Raw genomic sequence first — 13427 nt, 5'->3', positions numbered from 1 at the left:
GGCTTCTGGGTACACGTCTGGCTCTGTTGATCTGTTTCCTTATTTCCTCATGCGGGTATTGTAGTTTTGAGAATTCTTGGTGGAGATTTTGTAGGTGTTGGTCTCTGTCTGAGGGGTTAGAGCAGATGCGGTTGTACCTCAGTGCTTGGCTGTAGACAATGGATCGTGTGATGTGCCCGGGATGGAAGCTGGAGGCATGAAGGTAGGCATAGCGGTCGGTAGGTTTTCGATATAGGGTGGTGTTAATGTGACCATCACTTATTTGCACCGTGGTGTCAAGAAAGTGGACCTCCCGTGTAGATTGGTCCAGGCTGAGGTTGATGGTGGGGTGGAAGCTGTTGAAATTGTGGTGGAATTTTTCCAGAGTCTCCTTCCCATGGGTCCAGATGATGAAGATGCCATCAATGTAGCGTAGGTAGAGAAGGGGCGTGAGTGGACGAGAGCTGAGGAAGCATTGTTCCAGGTTGGCCATAAAGATATTGGCATATTGTGGGGCCATGCGGGTGCCCATAGCAGTGCCACTGATCTGGAGGTATATATTGTCATCAAATTTGAAATAGTTGTGTGTAAGTATAAAGGCACAGAGCTCAGCAGCCAGTTGTGCTGTGGCATCATCAGGGATAGTGTTCCTGACAGCTTGTATTCCATCTGTGTGTGGGATGTTTGTGTAGAGAGCCTCTACATCCATGGTGGCTAGGATGGTGTTTTCTGGGAGGTCACCAATGTATTGTAGTTTCCTCAGGAAATCAGTGGTGTCACGGAGATAGCTGGGAGTGCTGGTGGCATAGGGTCTGAGTAGAGAGTCCATATATCCAGACAGTCCTTCAGTGAGAGTGCCAATGCCCGAGATGATGGGGCGTCCAGGATTTCCGGGTTTGTGGATCTTGGGTAGTAGATAGAATAACCCTGGTCGGGGCTCTAGGGGTATGTTGATTTCTTCTGGTGTTAGTGTAGGGAGTGTCCTGAGTAGATGCTGTAGTTTCTTAGTGTATTCCTCAGTGGGATCTGAGGGAAGTGGCCTGTAGAATTTGGAGAGTTGTCTGGCTGCCTCCTTTTGGTAGTCAGACCTGTTCATGATGACAACGGCACCTCCTTTATCAGCCTCTTTGATGATAATGTCAGGGTGGTTTCTGAGGCTGTGGATGGCATTGCGTTCTGCACGACTTAGGTTGTGAGGCAAGTGATGTTGTTCCACGATTTCTGCCTGTGCACGCTGGCGGAAGCATTCAATGTATAGGTCCAGGCTGTCATTTCGACCCTCAGGAGGAGTCCATGTGGAGTTCTTCTTCTTGTGCTGTTGGTGGGAGGGCACCTGTGTATCAGTGCACTGTTCAGTGTTGTCCTGGAAGTATTCTTTGAGTCGGAGACGGCGAAAGTAGGCTTCCAGATCGCCACAGAACTGTATCATGTTGGTGGGGGTGGCAGGGCACAAAGAGAGTCCCCGAGATAGGACAGACTTTTCTTCTGGGCTGAGTGTGTAGTTGGATAGATTGACGATATTGCTGGGTGGGTTAGGAGTACCACGGTTGTGGCCCCACATGGCAGGTAGGAGTTTAGACAGCTTACAGTCCTTTTTCCTTTTTAGAGAGGTGAAGTGAGTAATGTAGATCTCCTCTCTTATTCTAGTGAAGTCCGTTTGTATAGAAGTTTGGTTATTAACGAGAGTCTCCAGGTTGGAGAGCTCTTTTTTGACATTTTCCTGTTTGCTGTATAGCAAACCAACTCTGCCCACATATCTACACCAGCGACACCATCACAGGACCTAACCAGATCAGCCACACCATCACTGGTTCATTCACCTGCACATCCACAAATGTAATATACGCCATCATATGCCAGCAATGCCCCTCTGCTATGTACATCGGCCAAACTGGACAGTCTCTATGGAAAAGGATAAATGGACACAAATCAGACATTAGGAATGGCAATATACAAAAACCTGTAGGAGAGCACTTCAACCTCCCTGGCCACACTATAGCAGACCTTAAGGTGGCCATCCTGCAGCAAAAAAACTTCAGGACCAGACTTCAAAGAGAAACTGCTGAGCTTCAGTTCATCTGCAAATTTGACACCATCAGCTCAGGATTGAACAAAGACTGTGAATGGCTTGCCAACTACAAAACCAGTTTCTCCTCTCTTGGTTTTCACACCTCAACTGCTAGAACAGGGCCTCATCCTCCCTGATTGAACTAACCTCATCATCTCTAGCTTGCTTGCATATATATACCTGCCCCTGGAAATTTCCACTACATGCATCTGAGGAAGTGGGTATTCACCCACGAAAGCTCATGCTCCAAAACGTCTGTTAGTCTATAAGGTGCCACAGGATTCTTTGCAACCATTAGAATGCAATTCTAGAAAACATGGCTCAGTGTGGCATTTCATGCACATACAGCAATGTATTAAACACAAGCAACACACTGAAATGGGAAAAACATTTTTACCAAAACAATTTGTAAAGGTCAGTATATCTGTTACAGTTTAACAAGTTTATTCATCCACCTCAGGCACTGGGATCTTAAGTTCAATAAGAGTGTCTTAACTTAAAATGTACAGTTTGTACCAGATATTTTTTACTATCCCACTTAAATGGTATCAAATCCCAGTGACTAAGGGAATTTCAAGCATTTTTTTCTCATTACATTACTCTATCAGGTATTACCATCATTTTGTCATTTACACTAGGAACTATATTTTTGTTCTGCAGTGAATGGCAGGCAAGAGCAGCGTTGACAAGCCAGCACTAGTCAGTATTTACCTGGAATCTAAAATAGCTTACAGCTCATGAAAATCAGTGCAATTGCCTCATTTTTAATATCAAAAACAGGTCTGCAAGCTGTTAAAATTTAATTTAATTTATAAAGAACTATATGTCATCTAATTCCCATGGCAAAACTTCATAAGCAACATATTCAAAGAATGTTCATCAAATACAGTTAAAAAGATACATGACAGAGGAAAGTTGTTTCAACTAGTTTCTACAAAAATATCTTAATGAAGTAAAATACTTTCCTTATTTTGTTACTGAGGAGGTGAGCTCCATCTTGAAATGCCACGGAATTGTTTCATACAGAATTCTCCTAAGGTTCATTTATGCCCTTGTGTTACCCAGCCACATGTAGGAATAGAGGAAAAACTCCACTGCCTTATACAGCTGCACTAGTTTTGTGTGGATTATGGCTATGGATGTGAGGGGAGAATAGTGGCTGTATGATCCCCTACCCCACCCCATATGAGCAAGTGGATGGAGTGAGTACACAGCAATGTTGCCAGCTTTGGGCCTCACAGGGAAGGAAAGATGTGGAAAAATTGGAAAGAGTCTAGCGGAAGACAACAAAAATTATTAGGGGGCTGGAGCACATGAATTATGAGGAGAGGCTGAAGGAACTGGGATTATTTAGTCTGCAGAAGAGAAGAATATGGGAGGATTTGACAGCGGCTTTCAACTACCTGAAAAGAGTTCCAAAGAGGATGGATCCAGATTGTTCTCAGTGGTAGCAGATGACAGAACAAGGAGTAATGGTCTCAAGTTACAGTGGGGGAGGTTTAGGTTGGATATTAGGAAAAACTTTTTCACTAGGGGATGGTGAAGCATTGGAATGGGTTACCTAGGGAGGTGGTGGAATCTCCTACCTCAGAGGTTTTTAAGGTCAGGCTTGACAAAACCCTGGTTGGGATGATTTAGTTGGGGATTTGTCCTGCTTTGAGCAGGGGGTTGGACTAGATGACTTCCTGAGGTCCCTTCCAACCCTGATATTCTATGATTCTATGTTTCAACATCCACAAATGTTGGCCAAACTTTGGTGACGAAGAGATGATTAGTAATTTGTACCCCAAAAAGGAGTAAAAACACTTTACTTTCTCCACAAAGCAAGGAGGAAGCAGGGGAAAAAAATATAACTGAATCTTAAATCCTTTCAGGAGCTAATGCTGGGGCTACAGAGCTAATTTATTTTGATTTAAATTATAACTAAAAAGATGCCTATCTAAGGCCACAGGGATCTGAACCCATCCTTAACCGTACAATTAAATCTCCCCTGTGCACCACCTCTCACAGAGGAGTGAGCCTAAAGGCTCAACTCCAGCCCTTAATGATTAATCCAAAAGCCAGGAGAACGACAAAAAAGGTAAATAATCTCAGCCAGCTATAATTAGTCATTAAAAACAGATATTTTAAATCTTAGTGGCTGAGAACTAAAAACATGGCAGCTAAGAAAGGAAAGAAGTCTCTTGTTAGATTATTGGGCAAGGAAACCCTATATTAACATTTTGAGGTTGTCATTAGTTTATTCTATCACTGCCATAAGATGTCTATTAATGAGTTACACCAATTTTATGTAATGATTAAACAGTAATGTATAAAGACTGGATATCAGCTTCAATGCTAATTTATTTAACAGAAATCAAAATGATTTTACCATTTAGTTTTCACCAGTTTGACTCCAAAGCAAATACTGAGAGCAGGATAGCCTATTTTCTTTTCAATCAAATGGAAAAGGTAGTAGTTCTGTTTATGGACTGGGATGGTTATGAGAAGAACACAGTATATACAGCAGCTTTCAAAGATTTTTCCCCTCTGAACTGTAGCGGGCAACATTATGGAATGTAACACAGTTCAACATGACCAATAGTTACACTACTATAAACTGTATAAACAAAAACACTGAGTAAGATTTGGTAGGATGAGGAAGGTTTAAGAGCACTTTTTATTTGTTTTGTAAAGATTGTTTTAAGTTTAAAAGTAAAAGATGCTACAGACATATGTATATACTGTACCAGCATTACTGACATTCACAATGTACTCAGATAACTTCACTAAATATTACATTTATTACAGCTTACGCAAGCTGTTCAAAAATACTATTTACTTTTATTACTTCAGCTTTAAACTTAAACCACTGTTGGTTGCTACTGATCAGTAGTACTTTTTGGAACCTGATGGAGCAAATTAACAATCAATTTACATAAAATGCACTATAATATACCCGTTTCATTAAATACGTTGAATATCCTTTTGGAGAAGATATGGTTAGGGATTGCATAGATAAAAGTATGCACTATTAAATGTTGACATGTTTTGCCATTTTAAAATTTTTTTTTAAATCAAGTCTATCAAAATAAGCTGCCTTTTTTGCACTGACCTTTTCATGCAGCACAACAAACATAACCCCATTAAAGTCCAATCCAAGCTGTATCCATTCTTAATGCATTTTTACTGCCCCAAGAGGGAAAGAAGTGTGATATTTTAACTTCTTATAATGCTAAAAGAACAATTCCTAAAGACTGATCCTGTGATTCTAGGGAAGGAGAGGAAAAAAGGGAGGCTGGAGGGCATGACTGACCAAAGCTCCTCATGCTAGCAGCGCTCCACTAACTACCCCATAAGGTAGACCAAAGTTGTAGAGTTAGGGCTCTGGAGAAATCATTTTTATCCTTATTCCACCAGTGAGAAGGCTGTTATGACAGTGTGTGCGTGTGTGGCTCAAGGAAGTTTAAAAACAAAGGGATGGTGAGAAACAGTTGGCATCAATGAGGTGCCAAGGACCTCATTGCACAAAATAAAGTTTCTGTTAATTAATTTTCCACTGTTTACAGTTATGCAATACAAGGAAGTAAAAAAGCAAGTGAAAACTGAAGAAACACAAAAAGAAAATAAGGATTTTTTCTATACAGTTAGAGCCAAGCAGTGACTATTCCCTTACAATATTTTGGATGTCTAATATTTAAAAGAAGGACCACTTATTTTTGTCTGATGCAGTGCAAGTTTGTTCACATCAACATTGCATTCAAGATGTAGGGACAGTAATTTAATCTTAAACAGTTATCCTTGAATGAAAGACAACAGTGAAACAAAGAAAAATTATATAAAATGGCGATACAACAGAACAATGACCGGAGAGAAACTTAACAGACAGGAGATCAGCATAATTTATGTGTTTAAAAACCATATACTTCATTCATAAATATCTTTTCTAATTAATAACCATTCCTATTTTAAACATAAATATTCAAGTTGGTATCTGATTTTTAAATTTTTTTAAATCAGTTTGTAGTACAAGTCCTGTAAGGATTGATTTATTTTTGCTTGATGCAGTCATTTAACAGTCGTCACTACTGGGATGTGTAAAAAACCATCATTACCTAGTATGTTGTAATAAAAGTTTAAAATTCTGCAACTCTTTTATACTTGTGGAAAGCCTGTAAAACAAAACAAAAAAAACAAAACCCCCTTTGTATTAGTACATGTTGAAAATAGCAAATATAGTGCAAATTCTTCTTCCATTTGTTTGTTTCAGGGCAGCAACTAGATATTTAAACAACTCTAAAAGTAAAACTTCTTTTCCCTCCAAAAATCTGCCATATTTGTAATATTGACACTCAACTATATTTAAGAGTAGCAGCCATGTTAGTCTGTATCTGCAAAAAGAACAGGAGTATTTAAGTGAGAGATTAGACGGATTGCAAAAGAATTCCCTTACTTCATTATTTTTTTTAAAAGATGACCAAATTTGCTAAGCAAAAGTTGAATAGCTGTTTAATCCTACCTAAATTGGTTTCCAGGGGGCAGGGGTGGGGTGGGGTGGGGTGGGGGGAAGGGCACATCAAAAACCTGCAAAGCTTGCTCAGTTCCCCAGGGTCTAGTATGAGGAACAAAGTGGAGGTTTTTCACCCTTAAAAATTTCAACTCACACTGATGAAATAAAACTTTAGACTGGCAGAATTTTGCCACTCTGCAAAGAATCCATTTTTTACCAGTGAAACAGTTACACTAAAGATATATACTAATGTGGAAAAATGAGCACACCACACAAAAAACTTTGAAAAACTGAATTAGAACTAAGCGTGCTTTTTTTCTTTTTAGATTCTCTAACATGCAGGTAACACTTCTGCACCTGTCTCCCATTTTTCATGTGTGCACATTCAAGACCCAAAGTGGATCACTACTGAGAGAAGAGCTGTGCTCATAGTATTCCTGGCTCAGAAAGAAAAAGGAAGTGTCAGAAATCTCATGATAAAGCTTGTTGAAGAGATTCAAAGCCAAAATTTCTAAACTTAATTTCTGATAGCTAGGATACACTAATTCTTGGGTATTTATCCAAATATGAACATTTTCAGACTTGCCATCATCACTACTCCAAATCGGTGGCACCAAGGTGTTGGTGATATTTATAAAACTTACCCTCCTCCTTCCCAAAATAGATCTCAAAAGTAACTATTTTTCACAGATTTTATCAAGAGTTAACCTTAAAATCTACAGCCTGCTGTTAGATACCTTCAAACAAAAAAAGGTAATTTACCTTCCAAATGCATTTATGAGAGCAACTATTTCTTGACGTGTGAGTTGAAAACCTTTTGACGGGCTATTCTCTGGAAGGTTCTGAATTTCTTTTTCAGAGAATAAAATCTTTAGAGCAGTTCCTAAGCCTTGAGTCTAAAAAAAATTCAGCATTTTTAACCATTAATAAAACAGCCTTGTTCACTCTCGCAAAATTGTCAAGAAAAATTTACTTTCTCAGACGTCAGACCAGCTTACCTCTGCCTTCCCCTTCAACACCTGGACACGCTCCCACATGTACCAGAACTCATCTAACCATGTGCACGCACTCCTCCAATTACACACCAAGTTCATTCTTACTCTTTTACACATACTCCTCAGCTTTAAATTCATGAATTCTCTTCCTATCACCACCAAATTTCAGTTCTTTCCTCTCCCTAGCCGCTTCCTCCCAAATTCATGAGTTTTCTTCTCTGTCGCATCAAATCTACTATCACAAAGCAGCAGCTCTTCAAGGTTGCTAAAGCCACCTCAGCCCCTCTCCCCTAATCAGGCATCCTCCTGGCTGCCTCAAAACCTCTCCCCACCCAGTCAAACCTAGAGTTTTTCCCCATTAGGAGGCTCCTCACCTCCTGGCTGCTCCACTGTCAGTGTTACTATTTTAGCCTCTGCAGGGAAAGAGGGAGAGGTTTCTACTTTTAACTCCTTCCTTTGTGTGTAGAAAGTGGCTATTAAAGATTCTGAAGAGCTAAAGTGTCAGTTATCTTCTATTCTCCCCACCCCCCACAATTCTATGGCCTGGGGAAGGACTCATTGGATCTGAGCAGGAGGCAGTGGTTGGGGATGCCGCAGGACAGGAGGGGTGTGTGCTTGGCTTAAGTTGGCCACTCCTGAGGAAAAAAAAGGGTAGTGGAAGCACATAGGAGCCTGTTGGGAGGAGCGGGGGTGTTCCCGAGGATTCAGAACAGGCCATTACATTTGCTCTTCCACTTACTCTGCTGCTAAGCTGAAAGAAGGTGAGTGGAGCTCTCTACATGCCTGATGGTGTAATGCCAGCAATTGCTCTCACAGTATTGGTTATTCTCAGTTCACATTTTAAAGACTATTTCCAACACTCAGGGCAAGTAACTTTACATTTTGCTTTTACTTAAAAAGTTTAAGATCTGCATAAGTCAAGACACTGGTAGTATTGCCAACTCTTGCAGTTTTAATTGTGAGTCTTGTAACATTTGGCTTCTTTCTTAAAGGTGCAGTTCCTGAAGGCTAATAAATATAAGAGAATCTCAGCTTTCATTTTAAAAAGGGTTCTAGCCCTTAGGGTTGCAGAGAGAAGTCTGAAATCATGAAGTGAGGAGGACACCCTAAAGATGCAGAAACTAGAAAGCAAACAAAGAGTCCAAAAACATTTGAAGTCTCAGGATTCTTAAGCCAATCTTATGATTTCTGAATGCTTGAAGGTAGAAATACTGCATTTGTTATACTTGCGAGGAAAGCTTCCTATTTCCTATTGGTAAGGGAGATTTGGCAAGGTTCATCTATTTACTGCATATTAGAGAGAGACACACACAGACATACACACACCCACCATAAAATGGTAATAAAAGACATCACTAATGGGATTTTGCTTTTGAGGTTTGCTGAAACTTATGTTTCATAACTTTGTGAACATTTACATCTTAATCAGTGAAATAACTGACAAATACTAATCATTTCTAGAACTTATTTTGAACATATAAGAAGTGCTATACATTTGAGCAATACCACATGGATACCAGAGAACTAAACTGTGACAGCCGTCAAATTTCTAGATAAAATGGCAGATTCCCAAAAAGGTATGCATACACAGGAAAACAAAATACAACGTACCTGCAGTTTGCCCCACAATCTGCATTTATCGCATCCAACACAGTCCATTATGCGGGATATATTTTTGAAATGCAACCTGAATTCTTCCTAGCAATAAATATATAAAAAAGTTTCACACTAAAGCAGACTTTTAAAAGAAGTCTAGTACTTTAAGCAGTTTAGAAAGTACCAGGCTCACTAATTTGGGGAATTTACTATTCGGGAAATCTACGGAATTCTGGTTGTTATGAAATTGTATGTGGAATGCCTCTTATGTGGATGTGAACATAAGAACATAATAATGACCATACTGGGTCAGACTAAAGGTCCATCTAGCTCACTATCCTGTCTATCGACAGTGGCCAATGCCAGGGGAATGAACAGAACAGATAATCATCAATGACCCTTTTCCTGTTGTTCATTCCCAGCTTCTGGGAAACTGAGGCTAGGGACACCACCCCTGCCCATCCTGGCTAATATTTATGATTATTTATAATATTAATAGCCATTAATGGACCTATCCTCCATGAATTATCTAGATCTTTTTTGAACCCTGTTATAGTCTTGGCCTTGACAACATCCTCTGGCAAAGAGTTCCACAGGCTGACTGTGCGTTATGTGAAGAAATACTTCCTTTGGTTTGTTTTGAAAGTGCTGCCTATTAATTTCATTGGTGGCCCTTAGGTCTTATGTTATGTGAAGGAGTAAATAACACTTCCTTATTTACTTTCTCCACACCAGTCATGATTTTATAGACCTCAATCATATACCCCCTTAGCTGTCTCTTTCCAAACTGAAAATTCCTATTCTTATTAATCTCTCCTCAGATGGAAGCCATTCCATACCCCTAATCATTTTTCTCGCTTTTTTCTGAACCTTTTCCAATTCCAATATATCTTTTTTTGAGATGGGGCGATCACATCTGCAAGCAGAATTCAAGATGTGGTGTACCAATTTATACAGAGGCAATACGATATTTTCTGTCTTATTATCTGTTCCTTTCTTAATGATTCCCAAATTCTGTTTGCTTTTTTGACTGCCGCTGCACATTGAGTGGATGTTTTCAGAGAACAATCCACAATGACTCTAAGATCTCTTTCTTGAGTGGTAACAGCCAATTTAGACCCCATGATTTTATATGTATAGTTGGGATTATGTTTTCCAAGGTGCATTACTTTGCATTTACCAACATTGAATTTCATCTGCCATTTTGTTGTCCAGTCACCCAGTTCTGAGAGATCCTTTTGCAGCTCTTTGCAGTTTGCCTGAGACTTAACTATCTTGAACAATTTTGTACCATCTGCAAATTTTGCCACCTATTGTTTACTCCTTTTTTCATAAATTCATAAATGATCAGGATTGGTCCAAGTACAGACCCCTGGGGGACACCACTATTTACCTCTCTTCATTCTGAAAACTGACCATTTATTCCTACCCTTTGTTTCCTATCTTTTAACCAGTTACCAATCCATGAGAGGACCATCCCTCTTATCCCATGACAGCTTACTTTGCTTAACAGCCTTTGGTCAGGGACCTTTTCAAAGGCTTTCCGAAAATTTAAAGTACACTAAATCCAGGGCTGGCTCCAGGCACCAGAGCAGTTAGCATGTGCCTGGGGCAGCAAGCTGCAGGGGGTGGCCTGCTGGTTGATGTGAGGGCGGCAGTCTGGCGGCCTTCGGCGGCATGCCTGCGGGTGGTCCACCGGTCCCGCATTCTCCGTGGCAATTCAGCGGTGGGGATGCCGAAGGCACGAGACTGGTAGATCACCCGCAGAAACACTGCCGAATCCGTGTGACTGCGGACCACCCGCAGGCATGCCGCCGAAGGCCGTCTGATTGCCATACTTGGGGTGGCAAAAAACAGAGCCCCCCCCGACTAAATCCATTGGATCCTTTTTGTCCACATGCTTGCTGGCCCTTCTCAAAGAATGCTAGTAGATTGGTGAGGCATGATTTCCCTTTACAAAAACCATGTTGACTTTTCCCCAACAAATTATGTTGATCTATGAACCTGACAATTTTGTTCTTAAGTATAGTTTCAACCAGTTTACCCGGCACTGAAGTCAGGTTTACTGCCCTGTAATCGCTGGGATCAACTCTGGAGCCATTTTTAAAAATTGGCATCACATTAGCTATCCTCTAGTCATTTGGTACAGAAGCTGATCTAAATGATAGGTTACAGATTATAGTTAATAGTTCCTTGAGAACTCTTGGGTGAATACTATCTGGTCCTGGTAACTTATTACTGTTTAATTTATCAGTTTTGTTCCAAAACCTACTCTAATGATGCATCAATCTGGGACAGTTCCTCAGATCTGTCACCTAAAAAGAATGGCTTAGGTTTGGGAATCTCCCTTACATCCTCAGCAATGGAGACGGATGCAAAGAATTCATTTAGTTTCTCTGCAATGGCCTTATCGTCCTTGAGTGTTCCTTTGGCATCTCGATCGTCCAGTGGCCCCACTGGTTTAGCAAGCTTCCTGCTTCTGATGTACTTACAAATACTTTTGCTATTACTTTTTGAGTCTTTGGCTAGCTGTTTTTCAAATTCTTTTTTGGCCTTCCTAATTATATTTTTACACTTCATTTGCCAGAGTTTATATTCTCCTTTCTATTTTCCTCACTAGGATTTAACTTCCATTTTTTAAAGGATGCCTTTTTGCCTCCCTTATTTGCTAACGGGGAGTATGGCATGCCTCTGCCAGATCAGGGAAAATAGTAATTGAACGTTAATGGTTGCCCATCAGGAAGAAACACCTTGGGACAGTGAGTTGGCTAAATCTAGGAGAATTTAGCTAGCTCCTCCAACTTCTCTGTAGGGAGTGGAAAATCCTCAGTAGCAGAAGGAAGAAACCCAGGTGTTGGTAAGGGACATATAAACTTGAGGAACTCACAGAGCATGACACAGGAAGCTTTGAGCAAGAAAAAGGGGCATACTTTTGTAGCAAGGGTGACCTGTTTAACTGTGGGACCAGACAATGTCAGAAAAAGCTAGCTAACCTAGAGCAGGAGAGAGGCTACATGACTCTGAAGAGGAACTATGATCTGAGCAGAAGGCTCCCGGACAAACCAGAGGACTTTGTCAAAGCCCAGAGAACTCTCCAGGCTGGGAAATTAGAATCCTGTGCAAAGTCTGTTTGTGTTTGCTTTCAATATCACAGGCCTCTAATGACAAACTGTAAATTCAGAGAACCTATGTGGCTGGAATTATGGCAGAGGGTGTGGCAAACTACAGGGGAGTCTGAGGGATCAGCAGTAATCCCAGGGACAAGGCAGCTGGACCACAGGGTCCCAGCAGAGGATCTGCAGTCTGTGAGTGTCCCTAGAGATACCAGCCAATGACAGCTGCCTGTATTCTGTTCAGGTTTAAGAGTCTGAAAGAGCACACAGGAGTCAGTAAGGTGGGCCTTGAACACAACATCCTGGTGAGTATTCAGATAGGGGGAGGTGTGTGTGTGTGTGTGTGTGTGCGCGCGCATGTGCGTGTGTGGTGTAATTACTGAGTAATGTTTTCACCAAAGGAGATGGGGAAAAACAAGATTAGGGATACCATCTCCAATTCACTACATGGATTTCCTGTAAAGAATTACAAAATAGATGTTTAGTAGAAAATATGAACATGCAGCTATCTATATTTCACCATGAAACCAGATGGCCTGTCAACTCGTTTACTACATCACAGGCCCTGGTTCTCATGGGAGACTTCAATCACCCTGATATCTGCTGGGAGAGCAATACAGGGGTGCACAGACAATCCAGGAAGTTTTTGGAAAGTGTACGAGACAATTTCCTGGTGCAAATGCTGAAGGAACCAACTAGGGGCAGAGGTCTTCTTGACCTGCTGCTTACAAACTGGGAAGAATTAGTAGGGGAAGCAAAAGTGGATGGGAACCTGGGAGGCAGTGACCAGGAGATGGTTCAGTTCAGGATCCTGACATAAGGAAGAAAGGAGAGTAGCAGAATACGGACCCTGAACTTCAGAAAAGCAGACTTTGACTCCCTCAGGGAATTGATGGGCAGGATCCCCTGGGAGAATAACATGAGGGGGAAAGGAGTCCAGGAGAGCTGGCTGTATTTTAAAGAATCCTTATTGAGGTTGCAGGAACGAACCATCCCGATGTGTGGAAAGAATAATAAATATGGCAGGCGACCAGCCTGGCTTAATAGTGAAATCCCTGTTGACATTAAACACAAAAAAAGCAGCTTACAAGAAGCAGAAGATTAGACAACTGACCAGGGAGGAGCATAAAAATATTGCTCAGGCATGCAGGAGTGAAATCTGGAAGGCCAAATCACACTTGGAGTTC

The 13427-nt window shown here is 41.0% G+C and overlaps 1 protein-coding gene across 1 annotated transcript in view; it reads right to left on the bottom strand.

Annotated features, from left to right (window-relative positions):
- Positions 1–4673: 4673 nt before the first annotated feature.
- The window catches only part of ERO1B (endoplasmic reticulum oxidoreductase 1 beta), a 69995-nt gene continuing 61241 nt past the window's right edge, over positions 4674–13427 (bottom strand). Inside the window, exons 14-16 of the mRNA XM_050950486.1 lie at positions 9143–9229; positions 7299–7432; positions 4674–6198 (exon numbers count right to left, since the gene is read on the bottom strand). Of these exons, the coding sequence (XP_050806443.1) occupies positions 6138–6198; positions 7299–7432; positions 9143–9229 (282 nt within the window). The 3' untranslated portion in view covers positions 4674–6137. The remainder of the gene's footprint in view (positions 6199–7298; positions 7433–9142; positions 9230–13427) is intronic.

This window comes from Gopherus flavomarginatus, chromosome 4, assembly GCF_025201925.1.
Source record: "Gopherus flavomarginatus isolate rGopFla2 chromosome 4, rGopFla2.mat.asm, whole genome shotgun sequence".
In the NCBI taxonomy this organism is placed as follows: domain Eukaryota; kingdom Metazoa; phylum Chordata; order Testudines; family Testudinidae; genus Gopherus; species Gopherus flavomarginatus.
The sequence above is the reverse complement of the archived record's forward strand: the minus strand, read 5'-3'. Positions and strand labels throughout refer to the sequence as shown.